Genomic DNA, 22406 nt, shown 5'->3' with positions numbered 1-22406 from the left:
CTGTACTGCCCTTTTCTGGTGTCATACCTGATGAGTTACTGATAACTCATTTCCTCTGTCAGTGAGACCAACTGGCTGTGTTGGTAATCTGCCACTTGTTTAGTGCTGGTGCTCCCAGATGCTCCCTCCTCCACTGACTCCATATCTTAGCTTTGATTGGAAAGTCTCACTGTAAATTAGCTTTGTGAGATGGAGGCCAGGTTCTGGCACCCCTGTGGAAGGAATGTTGGTTTAGGGGGTGGGCAGGGAGCTCAGCATTGCTGTGTTTGCTTTTGGGTAGCCTGCAATGCTGCTGGTCTGAATGGTCTGAGAAGTACTCAAGTTGTTCAGGGAGCCACTGGATGATAACTAGATACCTGTACATCAATCAACATAACACTGAGGCTATCGGGGTGTTGGTTTTGCTTACAGCAATATAGGAGATGACAGCAAATACTGGGCTAATGCTGCACCAGAGAACCTTCTTACAGTGCTCGTGTCTCTCCTGCCTGTGCCCTTTGCTTTCCTGTATCAGACAAGCTGAGAACAGGACATATGGTCCATCCCATCTCCAGTTCTCCCTTGCCTTTAGGGAGGATCACCCAAGACTAGAATGAACCAGCCAAGAAGGCACTGATGAAGTAGTAAGGGCAGTTTGTTGGGGTGTGTTGTGGGCAGGATGTCAGGCTGAGGGGGTACCAGGGGGGTGAGAATGTGGGCTGGGTGTGAGCAGACAGGCCCCTGTTCCTGTGGCTGACAGATGCAAAGGGAATTTTACTCCTTTCCCTTGAATCCCAGGAAGCTGAGGGGTAGAACATGGGGCTCTGGGAAAATACTATGATTATGTATAATCTTGTTTGTCTCACTTCTTTAGAAGTCAAATTCAGCATATGAATTGACAAAGTCTTGCAACTTTGATTTCCTTTACTGGAGGTTTACTATACTGTTTCCTGCTCTTGTTACTCTCTCTACAGGGATTCCCCTTCCTATTTTATTGTCTGTTCCATGAGCATGAAATTTGGAGAATAACCTCCCTATTGTCCAGCTGGTATCAGGCCAGCCATCATTTTTCATAGCCCTCTGGAGCCTGCCTTGGATCTTATTTGCTTGGAAGTAGCCCCATTGATTGTAAATCTGTTATATGGCAGAGATTCTGGAGTAGGGAGCATCTTTGTTGTTTCTGGTGATAGCAAGCTTGCAAAGCAGAGCAAGATAAAGGAATCTATGTAATATATCAGTGTGTGACTTCTGATACATTATCTGTACAAGAGACAAAGCTATGTACAAGCCAACTGAGAAAATAACAGCTGTGCCGTTGGAGAGTAAGCAAAAGAGGGTTGTTGTTTTGCTTTCTCAGCCAGGAGTAGCTGCAAAGATACGCCTGCAGTTTATATACGTTGGTTTCCATTATGTCTAAGAAAGAGTTGAACAGGTCAAGTACTGGAGTGATGACACCTGTACACACATTGTAGTTAATGCTGTTCACATGGAATTTTTCATTTTCCTTCAGCAGTACACATGTGTAAATTGACAGCCATCCAAACGTAGAAGTGAAGGCCTTGCTGATAAGTCATAAAAGAAGAGTGAATTGAGTATATGCAGCAAGTGAGCTACATGGGTAAGGGATGTTTTATTGTCTCTTTTTGCCTTGCAGGAGGAATGCAAACAAATACTGGCTCGGCAGAAATCCAGTTCCCAGTCTGATTCTCATGATGATGAGATTTCCCCTCCTCCTCCCAACCCAGTGGTCAAAGCTCGGCGCAGGAGAGGGGGGGTCAGTGCAGAAGTGTACACTGAGGAAGATGCTGTTTCGTATGTCAGAAAGGTAATGTGTTACCATTTCTCTGACTCTGAGAGGTACAGGACAATTCAGTGAGTCAGATTTTGCCCATAATTTGGACTCAGGGGTCAGCCTGTAGGACGGTGTTCTCACTCTGGCATGGGCACAGCTTGACCATCTTCACACTCAAGTTCTTTTGCTGCATCCTTGACTAATTGCTTTCACCATCAATGGGGCTTCAGCATTCTCTGTTCCTTCTTTTTTGAGATGTGCTGCTCATCTGTTTCCCCATCTCACAGGATTGGTATTTTTCAGCTGGTTTCTTGATAATCACTGACTTCAGCATCTCCTGAGTTTGATCAGAACCTCACACTTTTGGAGAGCAGCTTTTTTATTGCTGCATTTCCTGCTTTTCCCCTGCCTCACCCCCGCAGAAGGCAATTCTACCTCAAGTTTTCTTCTATCCTAAGTCATTTAGGTTTCCTCAGTGTGGTTCTCAGTGTTGATTGGCTACCACCTAACCAGATTTTGGAGATCTGTTGACCATGCTTGGGCAATTTCATGTGACTGTTGTCTTTGAAGGAATGCCAATCCCAAATGAGGTAATTTCTTCACTAGGAGCTCTAATTTGGACTTCTATTTTTTTTAACTGCCTTTTTCACAAAAGTATCTAGCTATGTTGTAGCTTTGATATCTCTTAATAACTCTGCAATATAGTTTGAAGCTGGCTAAAGCTTTCAAAGGTTATTAAAAGAGAGATGTTACAATAGCATATGTCATGTTTGTTTAGGGAACCAGGCTCAAAATATATTTCATAAGGTTGACAGATGCTACTAATGTGCTTTTGTGCACGCCTGGACTAGCTTTAACTCAAAGAGCTTTTTCTTTATGGGAATACATTTTGTCAGTCACTGTTTCTTGGCAGAATACTTTTTGCCTTTGCAGTCAGATGTGCTTTTGTCATCTGCTTATGATACAAGTTCACTGGCTGCTCTGGGCACTTCTGTCCCAAGAAACAAAGAATCAGGAGAGACAGTCATCCTTAAATCAAGTATGGAGGAGTATTCTTGTGGCAGTTAAATAACTCTTGCATGTATTCAGTAAATTTCAACACCACTGTGGTCGAGCTGTTAATGCCCTGCACTGTTAAAAAACTTGCATGATACTTCAAAAGCCACTTTCAAGCACTTCTTTCTGTGCAGTTTGCCATACTCCCCTTAAAAACTTCCATGAAGAGATCATATTTGTTTGAGCTTATTATGGGTTCCATCTGACTCTTCTGAAAATCAAAGGAAATATTCCTCACTACCCTCCAAGTAATTCTTTTATGTTTATAATGGAACCTGAAGTTAACTTTGTTGTCTTCATTTTTTGACATTGATACCATTAAGTCCAAACAGTAGCGAGGGTAGGCAAGGACCAGAAGCAGCAATACAGGTCATATTCTGTGTGTTCTGTGATTAGTGTTGTTATGATTTTAATTTCCTAGAAACTGGCTGAGCTTAAATAATAAATAATTAAATAATAAAAAAGTAGGGGATCATTTCTTGTGAAGCTGCAGATGCTGCAAGGAATATAGAACTTGGAAGAGTTTGTGTCAGTGTTTTGTCTTCTGCCATAAGCAAATGAATCCCACAGTGAATCCCATGGATGTGTGGTTTTGACAGAGATTTCTAGAATACAGAAATAAAGGTAGACACTGAAAGGACAAATTATGAAAGCTAAAAGCATAAAAAGCAAGTCAAAGGTTGTGTTAGACTATTGGAAACAGATGGAATTTTAGATAGTAGTCAGGAAGAACCTCTGGCTTGAATTCAGGTGTTGGATAGAAACACATCTGGGTCATAAGCCAATTTGAAGGTTCCCTTCAAGGAGTGAGCTGTAGAATGAATAGTGCTAAAGGCAGGGCAGTGAGTTATGTTGCTGGAGGAAAGAATCAAAAGAGATTTAACTCTGTGATTTGAGCAAGCACATGGCATGGCTCCATTCTGGGGAGCACCGAGGAAGATCCCTGCGGAGGGTTATTTCATTGTTTCATTCCCGATCTAGAGAAAGCATTATTTGTCAACACATCTGGCATAACACGATTAACAACTAACAGAACAGGAATTTTGCTCTAAAGAGAGTTATCAACTTGAAGAGAAGATTCATTATGATTGGAAGATTGACGTAAGAAATGGTTGAGCGATTCTTCCCGGCACTGGATTTTGGTCAGATGCCTGGTTACATCTCAAGAATCTCTCCCCTGTTTTCTCTGTCCCTGCCCCAACAGACCCACAAAGCCTTGTGGCTTTCACTGCTGCAAATTTGCACTGAGAAGGGCTAGTCTGTGGTATTTCAGAATCAGCCAGAAAGGTTGGAGTTGAATGTCTTAGTGATTTGATTATCTACCCTTTTGGCTCATCAACAGTAAGCTGAACAGCTTGCGTATTCTTTCTTAATAGAGCAAGAGTTCAGGACTGCAATTCAGTCTAATGTTCATTTGATAGAGTAAAACCCAAGAATAACATACTATCCAACTGCTTGTTTAGCACTGAGGAATTTAAACTTTTAGATAAATTAGATTACATATCACTCTGATACAACCATGCAGTTTATACACATACACTTCTCTAGACTCAATTTGAGTAGTCTAATGACTACAGCAGTCAATACAAATGATGTCTGAAGCCAGAGTTTAGCTTCAGAGCTTCACAGTGAAGTATTTCCCAATGAAATAAATGTAGATAATTCTTTGTGAGAACTGGTTCTGCATCACTTTTACCTTTTACCTGAAGAAATGTTGCTTATTACCTAGTTTTAAAAGTAGGTTGCTTCTGATACTGGTTGGGGGGGGAGGGAAACCATTATGAAATATGTTTTCCTTAGTCCAAAAGATTTGAAAGGAGACTACAGAGCTGCCAGTACCTGCTAATTATAGTATTTTTTGGATATCCTTCTCACCACTCATCCCTGATCTTATATTTCTTTTCTGGGTGTTGTTCTGAGAAAACCAATCCTTATCCTCAAATTATCAAAACTGTAATTCATTACTTTATTAGTAGCTTTATATTATAGCCTAATCCTGTCTCAGTGTTTGAAATCAAATTGCATCCATTTTCTTGAAAAATGGAATTTTCAGTACATTTCATGATCTATGAAAAAATACAACCAGGCATGTAATTACCCTTCATTCTTTTCTCCACAGGTTATTCCAAAGGACTATAAAACTATGACTGCTCTGGCAAAGGCCATCTCCAAGAATGTGCTCTTTGCTCATCTTGATGACAATGAACGAAGGTATGAGGTGCTTTATGATTTAAAGGAATATCTTGGTCTGAGGACAAGAAATGAAATTAAATTTTAGCTCAGGAATTGAAATTACTCTCACTGATGCGTTTGAGTCATACTAGGTGCACCCTCAAACTGATTTATGGTATTATGAGAGAGGGTAAAATCACAAACTAAAAAAGGACAAGAACAGGTGTTAGAATGTATTCAGACACATGTAAAATTTTCAAATCAGCTGTGCCTGATGAACTGTATTCTATATTGCTTAGGGAATTGGCTGAAGCATTCTCAGAAGCATTTGTCATTACTTCTGAGAACTCGGGGAAGATAGGTCAAGTGCAGAAAGAGAGGGAAAGAAAAAGCATGATGTCTGTAAAGAGGTGAAAGAGAATTACAGGTAAATTATTTTGTTCTTTGAAAAATTGGGACAAAAAAATTGTGTATAAGCACCCGAAGGAGACCAAGGAGTTCAACTGCAGCCAGTGTGACTTTTAAAAACTTGAAAATGTCTTTCTAGAACTGAGTAGCAAGTTGTGTGACTGGGGGAGTCATGCTGGAGGCCAAACAGCTTGACTTGTAGTAACGTTTTTGACATTAATGTGTATGATGGTTTCATAAAAAAACAAGGGGAGAATTTCTTCAGTGAAACCACCATGAAGTCTTTGCAAAACTGATTGGCTTGCCATACCAAGTAGCAGTTATCACAAGTCCATCATTCTAATGGAAAGATGTATTGAAGTGTGGGAGGGGTTGGTCTGCTTCTCATCATTATTGCCATTAGTGACCTTGGTGGAACAGACAATGAGTGTTGAGTTTTTAGGTGACATAAAGATGGGAAGGGCTGCTAAAACATTTGGAGACAAGAGTAGAGTTCAGAATGATGCTGACAGGACGAAGAAATGTTTTAGTAAAAGCAGGATGAATTGTCACTAATTCAAGGGCAGAGAAGTATCCTTAGGCAGGGAGAACACCTTTATAAGACAGGTTTTGCAGTTCCTTGAAAGACTATGTGGATCTTATTGTGACTCATCCTCTGAATAACAGTCATTAATGTCAAGCTATTTTGAAAATAATAATGTTTTACTGGGGTAAATAAACAGAACATGCAAGACAAGTCCTGGCATTGGAAAGATTTCATCTGTAACAGTGTCCGGTTTGGGCACTGAACTTCAAGAATAAACAGTTGGAGGAAGTTCATGGAAGGGTGAGGGGAACAATCACAGACCTAGATAACATCACTTCTGAAGGAAGAATGGGATTGGTTGCCCTGTAGAATAGATGTTGGGGCAGAGAGATGCAATAATAGCTTATAATTGTGTGTGAATAATAGTACATGAGGAATAAACTGCTGTGTGGGCTAGAGGGTAAAGAATAACAGATTTAAAGTGCAGTAGGAGAGAGTCAAGTCAGATCCAAGAAGAGGTCTCTGAGTGCCTGGGTAGGTTGTGTAGTCTCCACCATCTGAGGCCATTAAGAACAGATTAGGCTGTGATCTGCCAGGAATGACATAAGCAGTGTCAGTCCTGCCTTGCAGCAGACAGTGGTGTGGAGAGGTCCTTGCCAACCCCACTTTTCTGTGCTTCTATGGTTGGAAAGAGCGAAATGTCTGTACTGATGGTTTTAGTTCTGGCACAGAACATCAGCAGCACAGTCAACAGTCCTGTGGTGGGGCTACTCAAATCCTTGCAGTCAAAGCACGTTCCAACTGTGCAAATTTTGCTCCTTCTTGCAGATGTTTACACAGTTTAATTACTTTGCAGTCTTAATGGTACCGCGTTAACATGCAGATTTCTGGAGTAATTAGAAGAGGATTAACTTTGCACATTTCTTCTAGCTTTTTCTCCCACGGCAGAGAATTCTTGTACAGAACTGCTATAAATCCTGATTATACTGTCAGCATGCTGACGTGACAGGCACTGGCAGGATAGATTTTAGGGCTGGAAAAGGGACATTTCAGTAACATATTATCAAAGTAGAGTGAGAGACAAAAAATGGAGGAAAAGGGTTTTTTTCTGGCACTCTCCTGATTGTACATCATGATCACGTGGTCTCTCCTACCCATTCCCTGTGTCCCCTTTACCTCTGTCAGGCAGACTGTCCTGTCATGGATATGTGATAGGAGTGATGTGCACAGACTCTCATGTTGCGTTGTAGACTCTTCGCTTTTGCAGCCCTCTAGCTATAGCTTGACCAGGTATATTCTGCCTCTGCTGTCAAAAGATTTAGAAACTTCTGGGTTCTGCACTGGAGCATATTCAGGTCCACACCATCCCCCTGCTCAGGGATGTGTTGAGTGGCCTCATCCAAGCCTCATGATGAGCACGGCAGGGTATTGCTGATGCTGGGAAAAGAAAAAAAAAGAAGGAACCCAGAGAAGGATGCACGCATTCTGCTCTGTAGACAAGACTGCAATAAACAAATAGATTGTTCTCTCTTTGCATTTTACTGAGCTCACTCTTGACATTGTGCTCCATTGCCCTTGTCTGGTTGTGTTTGTCTAGCATGGAGAAGCCAGCAAGCTGGAGCCATCATCATACCACTGCCAACACTTCCAGTCTGCATCTCATTGATGCAGATTTGAAGTTCAGTAAAGCAAGTGGTACAGGACTTCATTTGGGTTCTGGGATTGGTGGAAAGTGAGGCAGGGTGATTTTGTTTTCTGTGCTGCAGTGGCGGTGTTGGTGTTTATTTTCCTCAGTGCTTTCTACACTGAAAACAGTGTCATTGTTTCATTTAATTTCATCTTTGGCCAAAATGTGGGAGGTGTTCAAGTGTGGGAAGGATGGACAATCAAGGCTTAATTCCTCGTTTAGAAGGAATGACTCTTACATTTTTCCTTCTTTGAAAGATATTTATGTTAGTTTGCTCTATGGCTGTGCCATCCATGTGATTGGTGTTGCACTTGCTGCTTGGCAGCTCTGAAGCTCCTTAAGTCTGACATAAACCCTTATTTATAAAGGCAGAGTGTAGCATATCATCTCTGTGTCAGATATTCCATAGGAATGATCGATTGCATGAGAAGTCATGCTGAAGTTAAGGTAAACAAGCATCTTTTTGCACTGCTGTCTGAAATATTTTTCTCCAAGTCCTATTTTAGATCACATCTTTCCCTGTTCTGTGATTCAGAAAGGGTTGCCATCTATGTCCTGCACACACCCCCAGAGCCTCTGGTGTAAAATGGTACTGAAAAGTACAATAAAAGGGAAACTGTAACTGAAACAGTACTAAAAGCAGCAGAGCTATTTACCAACAACTTTTGCCAAACTGTTCAGAAGTTGTTAATGTTATGAAGAACAATGCAGCTCTGCAGAGTGATGTGGCAGTCCACTGTTTTCCCACAGGACTCTTAATTTCTCTCTCCTTCTCTCCCCCACCTCATGTGATGACATAGGGTTTGTCCACATGCTCACATGGGGGTTCTGCCCTTTGTTCTGTGTTTCTTCTGTGCTCTGCTTCGTTTGTGACTCTACTTAAAAATTCTTGGAAGAGATGGCTCCAAAAGGGTTTTGCTGGGTGGGCAGTGGAACATGTTACTTAAGCTCAGATGTGACTGCAGCGAGAAGTCCTGGAAAAGCATAGTTCATGCTGGTGTGCAAACATCCTGCAGAAGCTGTGGAGGTGGTCACCAGGAGGACAGTTTTTCCACGCAGAGAGTGTTCTAAAAACCTGCTAGTTATAATCACTGCAAGACCACCACCCTGGTCCTGGCTTGGTGCTCACCAAAGCCTTACATATGAACAGTCCTGCAAAACAGCTTCTAAAGGAGCTCCTTGCAGCACAGAACATCTTCTGATGCAGAAGACCAGGCTGTGCACCCAGAAGAATTAGGAATTGCTCTGCAGTCTGTTCAAGGATGAACCAGCCTTGAGAGAAACAGTTTGTGGAGCTGGACCTACAGACAGGTACGAGATTTTCACCCTCTCTTCTGTTATACTGGGGAAAAGTGAAATGGCTGTGAGGGACTTCTGCCTTATAAATACAAAACGTTTTTCATAGGTGATATTCTTTACAAAAGTTTATCTTTAATATCAGTTGAGGGCAGAGGCCATCTTGTTTCTCTGCTCTTCATTGCCCTTGTGATCCAAGAGGAAGTCCTAGCAAAAATAAAAAAAAAAAATTGAATAAAAGCCTTGATGATAGCATTTATACCAAATGAAAAGACCTCAGAGATGAAATTACAGTGCTTATTTCAGAAAGTGCACCTCTATCTTTGTAATGTCCCTCTAGAATGGTGGTAGGAAGTCACACATAATAACATTCCAATGCTGTCTTCAGTGGCCTGTTCTAGAGATTCTAATGGCTGGGTAAGGGGAAGACGTTCCTTGCAGATCTTATCCCTCCTGGTTCAAATGTGATCTCGTGACTCAGGTCCATTCTGCAGACCATTAAGAGTTTGAGTAAACTTTCCTCTTTCTTTTGGGCTGTGACATCTGAGAGTTTTTCATGAGGGAGAGATCAGCCGGGGGCGGCACCGCTGCCCTCCCTGCTGCTCTGGCTCCGGTCAGGCAGGGAAGGATTTCTGTCTGTGCAAAGATACAATTACACCCATAACTTGGCAGCATTTTATTTCCTCTCCCACTCTTGGATATCCAGCAGATTAACGTCCTCTAAGGCCTCCTAGTTGTGAAATGGTGTATAAAGTCAAAATTGGTGACAAGGGGCCAGTGTGACTGACCTAATCTCTTCTAAGCCAGCAGTGCAGCTACCACGATTTTTTATCGTTTATCATGTAATGCTGGGAGACAAGTACACCCACTTGGCTCTGCCGTGATGTTGAATGGTTAAGGGGAATCAAAAGGAAGAAATTGTTCGTTTTCCTTCTGTGGATAAAAATAAAAAGTATTTTTTCATCATTTCATTGACAGGATGCTCTGTCTGTACTGGACAGGGGCAGACACTGAGAGTGGGCAGTGAGGAAGTTCAGAGGTGACCCGCTGTGGGAATGGAAGTTGGAACCAAAGCTGTTGATTGTCAAGGAGGAGAAGGAAATATAACTGAAGGATAACCAGTGGGGGAGAGAGCAGGACTGAGAGCAGCAGGAGTGTCTCTCTTGCTTTCAAGATGTCATCAGTGCCTGACTGCTCTGCTGAGTCATGAGGCACATCTTTCAGGCCCTGTTCAGAAGCTCAGTGGCCTCCTGGCCACACAAAGAAGTAGAAAGGTTAAACACTCTCCATATCTGTATGTAAATGCTAAGTAAAACTTGTTCATCAAGAAGTAAAGAGGTTAGATAAATATTTAGCTAATGTCATCATTTTTAGAAGCATTTATTATTAATGTACAGGCAGCTGTACTGCCTGCAACAGCTTTTAGAGTACTATTGTGTATTTTATTACTTAGATTAATAATAAATTTGTTTCTGAGAACACTATGCTGGTGTGAAATTGCTTTGGAAACAAGGAAATTGTATTTAATGCTTTTACTAAAATGCTGAGCTCTTATAAAGGCACCAAAAAAAAAGTACCAACAAATGAACTTACAAGGAGATAAAACCGCTGTATTTATTCCAGCAGCACACAGTGTTGCATTTACTCTTGTGTGTTTCCTGCATGGCAAACATAGGAGAGCAAAGGGCGTTTTTTATTATCTGCGCCTCTTGGGGCCCAGATGCAAAGGTGAGCATTGGCACTCACGCCTCTTGTGCAGGCCAACCAAGACTTTGCTTCGAGCAAAAATTCTTATGCTTTTCCCAGCATCCTCCCAGGCAACCGTGGAAGGCATATGCTGCTGTGATACTGTAGATAAAATTGGAGACAAGTTGCAGATCCCATCACTGTACTGCTCCCGTTTCAGAAAAGTGTTCTGTTACCTTCTTACAAGTGTGTTTTAAGTAACCTGTTTGCTGCAAGTCAGGCAGTGTTATAAGCTATGATCCGTGGCAAAGTGGAGTCCTATAGGGACTTACTGGGTGTAAACATAGCACTGTTTGGAAGACATTAATGCCCAAATCAAGGCTTCTTTAGCATCAAGATACAATAGTGTTCTAAAATGCATTAAGGGCTGCCACAGGGGGGAAATTAGCTGTTATGCATCTCTGTCCCCCGAATACAAAACATCAGAATTAAGCTTAAATCATAAAAGATGATGATTTGCCACGTGTATGTAAACTATACATGCGGTAACAACTTCCAGGGGCAGGGATACTTCAATAGATAGCAGGATCTAGAATTGTTAAGAGCAGATCAGGCAAATCTCATTGGACAGAATTTTGTTTCTCCTGTGTTTGGATGGGAGAAGTCTCTTAGTTCTCTCTGTTTTTGTAATTCTTGGATCTTCAGTAGTGGGAAACTCTTTCACTATGCAATTTAGTTTTCTCTTTTTATTTATTTATCTATTTGTTTACTTGAAGGGTTATTGTTGTTTTGTTCATCTTATGTTTTCTCAGCTGGATGAATCCAATTCTCCCCATCTTCCTTTGCAGACCAGGTTCCTCAGACTACTGATCATTTTTGTTGCTCTCAACTCTCTCTAATTGGTCCATGTCTTTCTTGTTTCTTTAAATTTTTCCCAGCACTGAGATACTTTTGAGTCCTACTTAGCATGTGATCTCTGGAATCACTGGATCCTTTCCTACGGAAATGCTCCCTTGGCAGTGAATCTTCAGCTTGTATTTATGCTGTTGGTCACCCCTACCCTAATATAGTTAACTATTGTGTCTTTATTGAAAATACTTCTATTTTCTTAGACTGTTTCTTCAATTTGTAATAATTTTACATCCTAACAATTTTTGAAGCGCTTGTAGATCCTTTGCAGTGAAGTATTGTCTTTGAATTCAGAAAACACACTCTTTATCTGGGTCAGTAATGACTTGGGTGTGTTTTTTTTTTTTTTTTTACTACAGGCATAATTTATCATGAGAAAAATGGTTTTCCGTAGCTAACATGAATTTTAGTTGTTGTCCTGTTGATCTCATATTAAAATCTTGAAACTTCTGGTGATTAGCGAATTTCAAGGACATTATTATTGCTATAAGCTTTATTCACTTCTGCATAATACCATGTTTTATTAAAGCCCTGGCTGCAGGCCAGCTGGAAAGCCTCATATATGTGGAAGAAACCTAAGACGGCACCATTCAGGAGCAAGATATTTTAGAAACAGGATGCCACAGCTATGACATATTCATTACACATCCTGTGTTTTCCTTGCATTTGTAACTTAACTCTTTTGTTAAAAAACAAATACCTATGAAGCTTCTGCCCATGCTTCGTATGTGCCTACAGTGTGCAGAGCAGTGCAAGAAAAATTCCCTTCCCACGATGCTGCACTAGAATTTCTGTATCTCCAGGAGTCCATGTTGTGCCAATGTGGATGTTAAGGGGGGATGAGAAGATGAGAGATGAAAAGGTGAAAGATGAGAAGAAAGAATAAGAGATGAAAGAGAAATGATGAAAGTGAGGCATGAAGAGTCGGGGGTGAAGGGCTTTGTGGAGTCTATAACAGGGCTTCCTTGGGTTATATTAGGATTTTTTGTGAACAGAGTTGGACAGGTTTCTTCCCACTCCTTTTTGAGAGTAGCAAAAGAGAGGAGCACAGCACCATCCCAGTGCATGCTGTGCAGATGCATCCCATGAAGGTTTGTGAAAGTGTGGATGCTCCACCTGCGCTGGAAATCCAGGAGGTGGTCAGCAGAGAGTGGTAGCTTGCAGGGAGAGGAGGTGTGAATATACAAGTTATATTCACATATAACAGGTTTGTTACTGAAGAAAGTGGTGCAAAACCTCACTGTGTGGGGGATTTTTTTCTGATCCTCAGTCCTATTGGGTGATTAGTCTGTCCTGTGAATTCTACTTGTAAGCAACCAGAAAAAGGAAACTCAAATCAACCAAGGCAAGCTAAACAGAACTTTTCTTTTTTGGGCAACACCAAGGTATTTTCCAGGTAAACTTCCTGGCAATCCAGCTTTTCTTTGTGCCTTTTATGCCTTGTTTATGGCCTTGATTCCTCATGGTATTTAAAAAGTGCGTGTTTGACAATGAGTTGTTCCATTGACTTGCTATTGATGTCAGAGGAACTATTCGTATGTTTAAATGGAAGCACATTCAGTCCTGCTGAATTGGAGCTTGCCAATGAGGAATACTGCTTAAACTAGAAAAAGTTATGGATTTTGGAGACAAGAATCATCTGGCAGCAGAGATGGAAATGAAAGCAGGTAGAATTGCCCAGCCGCTTGGAAAATAAATGATCCAATTCTCCGTTGAAGGATTAGCTATGAGTTTAGCACTGACTGTATTTTCCAGTACATCCATCTCATTTATCCAAGAGTTATTGTCTTTAATTACCATCGTGGTGCCTGCAGGCAGCAGTCTTTAAATTAGTTATGCAAAGTTCTGCTCTCAGCAGTCATCAGGAGATTGTATCTGCTTTGGTATCAATCCCCTTACAACAGCCTGACAGCATCAGACTCTGTACCAGGGATGCACTTTTTGTGATGTCAGTATTTGGCCTGGTGGGTAGGTTAGTCTCTTAAACAAAACTAAAAGCACACACATTTGGTATTAGTGGATATTTTTATCTCGAGAAACAAATAGTGTCAGTTCGTAGCTTTTTAGAGGTGGTGATTCACCCTCAGTGTTTTGTTAGACAGTTTATATTCTTCATCACAAATACTGACGGCGCCATGCCTAATGGTGGTTATTTTTAATTCTGCATAAAGCACTGGTTTACATATGGGCAGCATGTCACCCATTCTGAAAACCAGAGTTAAAGCAGAGAAGTTATTTACATGAATCCTTTTTAGATCTAGAAAAAACAGCCTGAGGCAAATAGTACTCATGCATGCTCATGAAAAAATCTTGATTCTAAACTTATCTCTCTCTATATAAAATAGAAAAATTATGACTACTGCTGGATTTAACAGGCCTTGTAAAATTTTTCTACCACTGCAATATATATGACCGTGCCTTTGTGTGCTTCTTTACACAACAATTAGCTGGCAGTGGTTCTGAAAATACATTACTCAATGCTGAGGCTTTGCAGAATTAAACACAAAGGTTGAATAAAAGAACACCCCCTCTTCTCAGCAAGTCTTTGTCTTCTGCATCGGAGCAGCTGGAAGCAGTGATTTGTCTCTGTGCATGGACGAACAAGGGTTTATTTCAACTAAAGCTCTTTAAAATGCTGCTTCCTTTCTTTTTGCCCCCAGAAGGGTTGTAGGTAACCTGTCAACAGTTACTCCTACTCTAATAAGTCTTCATTAGGTGACTGATTCTACAGCCTTGCATGGCTTTGAAAGCCTCCGTGCCTTCGAGTGGGGGTATTACCGGTACTGGTACTGGAGGATCAACTGTGTGATTAAGTTGCTTAGTTATGCATTTAGAAGAGGATGTTCAAAGAGCTTAAAGGAACTAGATATTCATGTTGATTGATATATACTGGGAAGTGAACGTTTAACTCCTGTAAGGTTCTCTTGAAAATCCCCACCTTACGCTCGGGATGGTTAGACCTGTGCATTTCCATTATGGGATGACATCCGTTTACTAACACCACGTTTGGAAAGACAGAAAGAAACTGACCTTCAAACAAAAAATATTCTATAATACTACCAGATTTAGTGGTGGGGTTTTTTTTATACATAGAAAGAGTGGATTCAGCTCAACAACCAGATGAAATTTCCCTGTCATTCCAGTGCACTTAATGGAAATACCAAGTGTAAGTTATTTGACTGTTAGGCTGCTAACTCTCTCTTAACGACAAAAAACCTGACAAACCCAAACAATGATTTAGTTCTTGTTTTACAAGTTCCTTACTAAAGACTTTGACCTGAAGTACATCGCATCTTGTGAGGTAACAGCTGGTCTATCATTGTCTTTGGAAAAAAGTAACAGTTGCTAAGATTTCAAGAAACAAAGATGGTCTTTGAATCAACTGGAACAGCTGTAAGAGACTGACGCACCATGCACTGTCAGCTGCTAAATTCAGATATTCACACTACCCGAAATGGGATACTTTCACCCTTTGGCACCACCAGATTCCTTTCTCTCTGTTTTTCTTTTTTTTAAAAAGGCAGAAAAAGAAATTGGGTTTTCAGTTTGCCTTTTGCATCCAGAAAAAACCCAAACCCCCAAACTATCACTTTCTTTGTAGGGATTTTATTTTTTATATTTATTCAGCTTCAGATTTATAAGTCATCCAAAGACATGCTTGCTGACAGCTGAAATTTGCATTAGAAAAGTATAATATGCTTCTCTGTGTGGTGCATTAAAAAGAAAATATAATAGTGCATATCCAAAAAACAACATCAGATGCTATTTTAAGGCACTGAGAATCTTCCCAGTTTTGTTTGTGGAGACTGTATTTAGTTTAACAAAGCAGAATGAAGGTGAATTTATCATATGTATGAAGGAAAGGTAAGTGATAGCAATGGTCTCTTTAACAGACAGAGGCATGTGAGATCCAAAAGTTGGTGGCTGAAGTTGGGCACATTCAGACTGGAAAAGTTTAGTTTTTCTTTTTAGAGTAATCAGGGAACTGATCCATAATTTAAATTAGCTTGGGATGTGGATTTTTCCATTGCTTGAAACCTTCAGATCAAACTTGGCTCTCTGCTGTTTTTGGTTCTTGCAGCACTTTCTGAAGTGCTCCAGAATATTGTGGGCTTATTTTCAAAGATGGCAAAATGTGATGACATGAAAATTTATTTCACTTAATGAAGAGTCAGCAGCCATCTCTTGTGAACAGAACACTTGTATGACTTCGGTACGCCTGAAAGCCAACTTGGAGCCCAGCTGATTTTTGGAAGCCTGAAATAGGCACAAACTGGGACTCTTGCTAGACTATTGTTTGAGTTCAGCTACAAAGGATGGGGTATTATTTAGGAGTCTCTGAGATGTTGTAGCCTGTGTTAGATGGTATCAGGAAAGCTGTGCACAGCACGACTGATCTTGCTGCTGATGGAGAAGGTGAAGCACCCAGCGAGTGGTACCCTGAGCCCTCTGCACTGCTGAACAGACAATGGGACTGGTGTCTCAGCATTGAACACTCTGTTTTCTTGCCCAAAGAGCCATTCTGGCTCCAGTTTGTTCCTGAGTGATTTAATTCAGTATTCCCAAGCAGTGCATAGTGATGGCTTCTTGTAAAAACTCTTTCAGTGATCACATCTAACCTACTTTCTTGCATCCTGTGCTGCTGATCCTGCACTGAGTGAGTAAAAGATTGGCAATTATGGTCACTGTTTGCAGAGTCAAGTTTAGTTTATTCTTCTGATTGTGGATATGACTGTGTGAAAAAAAAATAGATTTACACCATAACCCCAGAGGATTTGAAAGTTCCTTGCTCATGTGAATTAATGTCCTAGAGTAAAGGCTGAGACATAAATTGAATAGTTTTCGAGATGTGATAATTGAGGTAAGCAGAATAAACTGCTCAGTCTTGAGCTTTATTCTTATTATTAAGAGATTCTTATTATTAGGAAAGCACTTTATTGTCCTGATAGTCTGGTTTATATTTATAGTTAATACAAGGTCCCCAGAAAGGCTACACCTCCTGACATCCCTCTCTGGGTTTGCAATGAAAGACCAAGTCTACTGCCATTAAGCTGAATTCCAGCTCTGCTTTCCACATCTTTGCATTTTTCATCTATCTGATATTCTGAGAGACATATTTGTCATGAAAAACCAGGGAGAAACAAGGGAAACAAAACAAAAGATTTACATGTATTCTGAATTTAACTTTGTCTTATTTTATTCTTTGTTGAAAGGATTTGTAAGGAGACTTTGCTGCTACCTTTGCTTGCTCTTCTTTTCCCTAGCTGAGGCACATCATTATCTTATGAGGTGAATGGGAATTACTTTTCAGTATCCAGAAATAGACTTTGACCTTTTGACATCCTAATAATTCCCGGAACAGCCAACTGAACCTTCACCACGATAGATTGGATTTGCTATATTAAAATATTGTAGTGGTGCCCTGATTTCAAGTCCTGACAGTTTCATCACTGCAGTTGACCCATGTTCCTCATACAGCTGCTTTCTGCAATGTGGTTACAACATCAGTGCAGATTTTCCTTTGCTTTTAGAAACTTGGTTTAAAATAGTAAAAAGCTGTGTTTCTTCCAAGGTTACCTACTGTTCTTTAATGGTATGTCATGTATCCCGTTTCTTCCCTTATTTATTAAATCCTGTGCTTTGACTAGAACTTATTTCCAAGAATACTAAATTATTGTTCTATTATTAGAGCACAAGGTTTGATTTCTTGACGGGCTGACAAGAGCTCCGCCACACTTTGCAGGAACAGCCCTTCCTAATCAAAACTGTCCTCAGCAGCGTCAGTCGGTTTGCCCTGGTACTGAAATGTAGTTGAAATAAAGCTGCTCAGTTGCTTGGGCAGTGTGTTGTGGCATCTGGGACTTGATGCTCTCCTTTTCACAGTCACCTCGCCCTCTGATACAGACAGTCATCTTCAGAGCAGCAGCTACCAACACACATCTTTTTAGTGCCTGATCCCTCACACACACGTCCTGACTGAATTCTGCATGAATTCCAACATCTATCAAGTTTCTTGGCCATCATACAGCATATTAATATAGGCTCATGGTCATCTGTCTCCTTCCATTTGCTGGTAATAAGTAAATTGCATTTAGACTAGAAAGGCAATAACCTACTAATTTGGTGCATCTTGGGATCTTCCTTATGTTCCAAGGGTAGTTTTTTTGCAGAGTGTTTTCTTTTACTGTGCTCTTTGGCTCTTAGAGTTCCTTCCTCTTCTGGTTTAGGATTTTAACCAAATTCAGCTCTCAAGATCACTTAACATGCTCAGTGTAGGCTCTTTTTAATTACCTGGACTTTATATCACTATGTCAGAAAATTTAGATTTATTTTCCAGCAACTTCCTATGAAAACAGTTGCCTTACAAATGCAGTTATTATGAATGTGAACGATGTGGTTTTAGAACAGTTTCATTTTCAAAGGGTGCTTTCATGGAAAACAAGGTTAAGTTGTGTGGGAACAACGGAGATTATGCAAACAGCTCTAATAGGTAGTTCCTTTCTCCCTTCCAAGACAGTGTTAGGAATCAGATTAGAGCATGAGAGATACAAGGAAGAAAAGAAAATACAGAGTAATACTGTTCTCAGACTCCAGAACCATGTTCTTAAAGCCCAGGGGCGAGATGATGAACAATTCATGTGAAGGTTACATGGAGATTATTTCTACTAAGATTCTCCCCATCTCTTGTTTAACTCTTTATTTGTTTTGCTGCTCTGTTCCGGTGCCGTAGTGACACTCTCTGGCAGTGGCAGGATAGTTTCATTGCCATCAGGGAGCTCTTCAGCAGTCAGGGAGCAACCTCATGGGAAGAGCATGGTCGTGCCATGTCCTTCCTTCCCTCGGAGCTGGTTTGGCTCAAGGCTGAAATTCGCACATGTGAAGTTAAAGTTAATGTGCACGATGGGTAATTGATACAAATTGAAGTACCGTGTAATTAATGACATTGGGCGGCTTTTCTTCTGGCGAGGAGCTTGAAAAGTCTCCCTTTGTGCTAAAATTGATTTGTTTGCATCGACTCTAAAGCACATTCTTCCCTTCTGGAGTACAAAGCCCTACAGATGCTGGGTTTGGCTCACACCAGAACAGAGCTGACTCAGTGATCCCTTATACCTGTGAAATAACACAGGTTTTTAAAGATGGAAAAACTTCTTGGAGTTTTCTGCCCTCTGTTAATTTTGTATTTTGCATTGGTGATGCTTTTGTTTGTGCTGTCCTTCATGATTGGTCACAAAATGCAAACTTCTCACAGATGACATTTTTCCAGGCAGTATGAAGACAGAAACCAGGGAGCTGTCAAGGCAGTTGGAGCAGCAAAGTAGGGTGGCTGAGGCTTGGAGAAAGGCATTAAGGTGCCCAAGTTCTATTAAAATCAAGGTGTTGGAGAGTACTTAATGCTTTTTGTCGTATCTAGGTCCTGTGTCTCATTTGGATAAGCAACTTGTCTGCAGGGCAAGCTGGTAGTACCGAACTGCCTAAATGGTCGAGTTTGGACAAAGCAACTGCCTGGCTGCAGCAGCTCAAAGATCCATGCCAGGCACCTCACTGAGCTTCTCAGCAGCCTGAATAAGCCCAGAAACAGATGTTTGTGCTGCTGGACTCGAGCAAAGTTGAGGACTTGTTAGAGAAACCTCCATGGATAAATGGGGAGTGGAGGTTCTGAGATGAAAACCTTAAGTCCCATTGATTGCTCTGTCCCTTAAGGGCTTTTACTGACCTGCTTGCAATGAGCCCTCCCCAGTCCCACAGCAGCAACCGAGCTGTGCTGGACTGATCCTGGGGACTCTGAGTTTGGACACAGGGGCTTCTCAGCATCATGATGAAATATTAAGGTCTGGCTCAGCTTCTGAAAGCAGCCGTGGTTGTATCTGCCACCTGGGGTCACTGTGATCAAGGTTATTAAAAAGGGGAGGTTTGCAAGTAACAAAGAAAATATAAACAGTAAAAAAACGCACTTTCCAACCCTAACCCCTGGAGGGCTAAAACTGAGGCTGCCACAAGTATGCAAATTACTTGAAATTTTTATTGTGTGTGAAAAGGTGAAGCCCTGCACTTCAGTGTGTAAAAAGAAGTCTGCAGGCATTTGTATAAAGCAAGACATGAACTGCCACAGGAAAAGTATTATCTCTCATAGACCTTTCTTACTGCATTTTGTCTTAGCTCTTCTACCTCTTGGCTCCTACAGTGTGTTACAACTGACTTTGAAGATCCTTTTAGCAGTGTAGTTTTGTGGCTGCAAAATCTTCAGTGAACTTGTTTAACACTGGAATTGCTGCACATATCTCAGTGCCTGTTCATATTATTTACACGCACGAGATTATAGGTGAGTCTAATAGATATTTGGAATCTGCACTCATCCTATAGAATTTCTTAAGTGTGCTATTAATGAAACCTTTGTCTCAGCTAACCCCACATGATGTATTATGTACCAGCAGTACTTCTTAAAAGCACTTTAGCTGAATTTTCAAGCTGGCTTGACTTAAAGTTGTCAAAATCATATGTATTTATGTTAAAACTCTTCAGAATACTGTGTGGATGTAAATCTTTTTGTGGAGGTGCTGCATTGTGAGACAGGAAGGGCACTTTGTGTTCTGGGAAAAGAGCAGCTCCAGAGGATGCAAATGCTACTTCAAACCCCATTTATTGTCAGAGCAGCACTGCAGTGTGTGAGCTGCTTGGCAGCTGGACATCCCTGGTGCTCTTTGAGAGCTGTCTCTAACAGCAGTTGCAAAATTGCTGCCTCATAGTCTGAAAGAGAAAGTCAAAGCTAAGGCAGTAAGACATAAAAACCCGTTTCTCACACTATTCTGCTCACAAATCCTTTTACAAAGGCCTGTAGGTAACCAGAGAACAGACTTCTGCTGCTGTACTTGCCACTGGATGGCCTCTATGGGAGCTGAAGGAGACAACATACACCTATGTAGGACATCTTTTTTTTTTTTCTTAGCTAAATATTGCTGGAACTTCTAGACAGTTGGACTGGAGAAGACATTGCATGGAATTCAGCCTGGTCTTTAGTATGAAAAATTGGTAAATCAATATTTTGAACCTTTTTTGTGCTTATTAATTGGAATTTGGTATATCATAGAGTCACAGAATGGTTGGAAGGGACCTTAAATACTATTTGGTTCCAACCCCCTCATAAGAAAGAATTTCTATATAATTTACTTCTAATGGTATAATTTCCTTAATCCTTTTGTTGGCGTATCTATGCATTCGATTAGATCAGAAGTACTTTAGTTACAGGTATAGTTGAAGAAGAATGAGATTGAAAAAACAGTAGTAATGCTTTTTATAGGGTTTCTTCATATCTCTTTGCAAGTGGAAAACATCCATTCTTTGCAATCCTGAAGGGCTATAGGGTCAGAATTGCCTTACTCCTCTGCCTTTTCAATGAACTTTGCATCACCGGCACCATCTTTAAATAAAATTATTTAGCATCTTTTGTAATTACATGATCTTTAAAGCATCTCTCAGGACCACATTTTAGTCCTATTATAGTCAGTGTTCTTTGGACTAATTAATTATGTATATCATCACGAGGTCAGAATCAGAACATTATGTTTTCATCTCTTGTAGTGATATAGCTCCTCGTACATCCCATCATGCTGCTGTACACATAATTAGTACTATATGAAGAATATAAATTAACATGTTAGTTTTGATGGGAATGTTGATGAGCTTGGAAAGGCGTCATTAATATGCTCAATAGCGCAAAATAATACTTCTGATTTTAGCTTCCCTTGCTTTTCCTTTCAACTGGTTAAGCTAAAAATATGGCACAGCTGCTTTCCCTTTACACATGTGAAAGTGCGTGGAATGCGAAGTGAGAGAGAGAGAACAGCAACCCTTTGGGTGAGAAAACGTGAGGTTCAGTGCTGAGACACCGGCCCCTGTCTCATCAGGGGAGCAGGGGTACCACTTGTTGCTGCAGGGATGGAAGGGCCTCCTGACACAGCACTGCAGCATCACCACGGTCGTACACAGCAGGGTGGGTTCTGTTACTGGCTGGTTAGAGTCAAGATGAATTGCTGACTCCACTTGGAGATGCCGCTGCACCTCTTCCTTCTCTAAGGCCTAAGTAGTTTTATGCACTGCTGAGCTTCTCCAGTGCCTCAAACGAACGTGGTCCTCACTTAACTGCTGCTAATGGATCAGATAGAAGATTTAGGCAGAAGTAGAAGATCCTTATGGATGTAAATCAATACTCATTAATGACATCTAACTGTGTTAAGTATCAGGACAAAGGAGTATCCAGCTATAGGACCTGATCTGCAGCTTGGCAGAAACTCTGTGCAAGAAGACCAGTGGAACGGATGAATAGCAGCAAAAAGCAAAGAATGGAAAGCTTTGTGAAGTATATTTATTTTAATAATAGTTGTGCTCTGGGTTTTTTATTAAGAAGGGTAAGTAACCAATATCCATGTTGAACACTTTTTGGATATCCTTTGCTGTTGTGGTTGATGAATAAAATTATGAAGTGAGTATGTGATCCTGAAAATGGATCTCTGCAAACAAGCTTGTATAAACTGGAAGAGCTCAGTGGACATCAGTGGGAGCTGCTACGGGAAGGAGGATTAATCAGTATTAAATTGGTGGCCAAAGTAAAGGAACTGTCAGCTGGGAGCAAAACAACAGAAAATACTGGTAGGAGAGAATGAAACTGTGCTCTTAGATAGACCTTCTCTAGAACTGATTCAGTCAGGAAATTGCTAATTAGTTTTTACAAATTCAGGCAGTGGTTTAAACTTGTCTGCCTTTCATAGTTACATGAAGTCTTATGTAAAGTAGAGTATATTTCAAATATGTTTGAATTAATGTTTTCCATTACTGGAGTCTGCTTTTTCCTCTCCTTTTTTTTTTTTTTTTTTTTTTTTTTTTTTTTTTTTTTTTTTTTT

At 40.7% G+C, this 22406-nt stretch overlaps 1 protein-coding gene across 2 annotated transcripts in view; it reads left to right on the top strand.

Moving 5' to 3' along the window:
- Positions 1-22406, top strand: part of PRKAR1B (protein kinase cAMP-dependent type I regulatory subunit beta) — a 90664-nt gene that overhangs the window by 8910 nt on the left and 59348 nt on the right. For both annotated transcript variants that reach the window (XM_027878188.1, XM_027878189.1), the window contains exons 3-4: positions 1634-1804; positions 4947-5038. In XM_027878188.1, coding sequence (XP_027733989.1) covers positions 1634-1804; positions 4947-5038 — 263 coding nt within the window. The remainder of the gene's footprint in view (positions 1-1633; positions 1805-4946; positions 5039-22406) is intronic.

Source organism: Empidonax traillii, unplaced genomic scaffold, assembly GCF_003031625.1.
Source record: "Empidonax traillii isolate 1590-97213 ecotype Southwest subspecies unplaced genomic scaffold, ASM303162v1 scaffold39:size2480183, whole genome shotgun sequence".
Classification (NCBI taxonomy): Eukaryota; Metazoa; Chordata; class Aves; order Passeriformes; family Tyrannidae; genus Empidonax; species Empidonax traillii.
The sequence above is the reverse complement of the archived record's forward strand: the minus strand, read 5'-3'. Positions and strand labels throughout refer to the sequence as shown.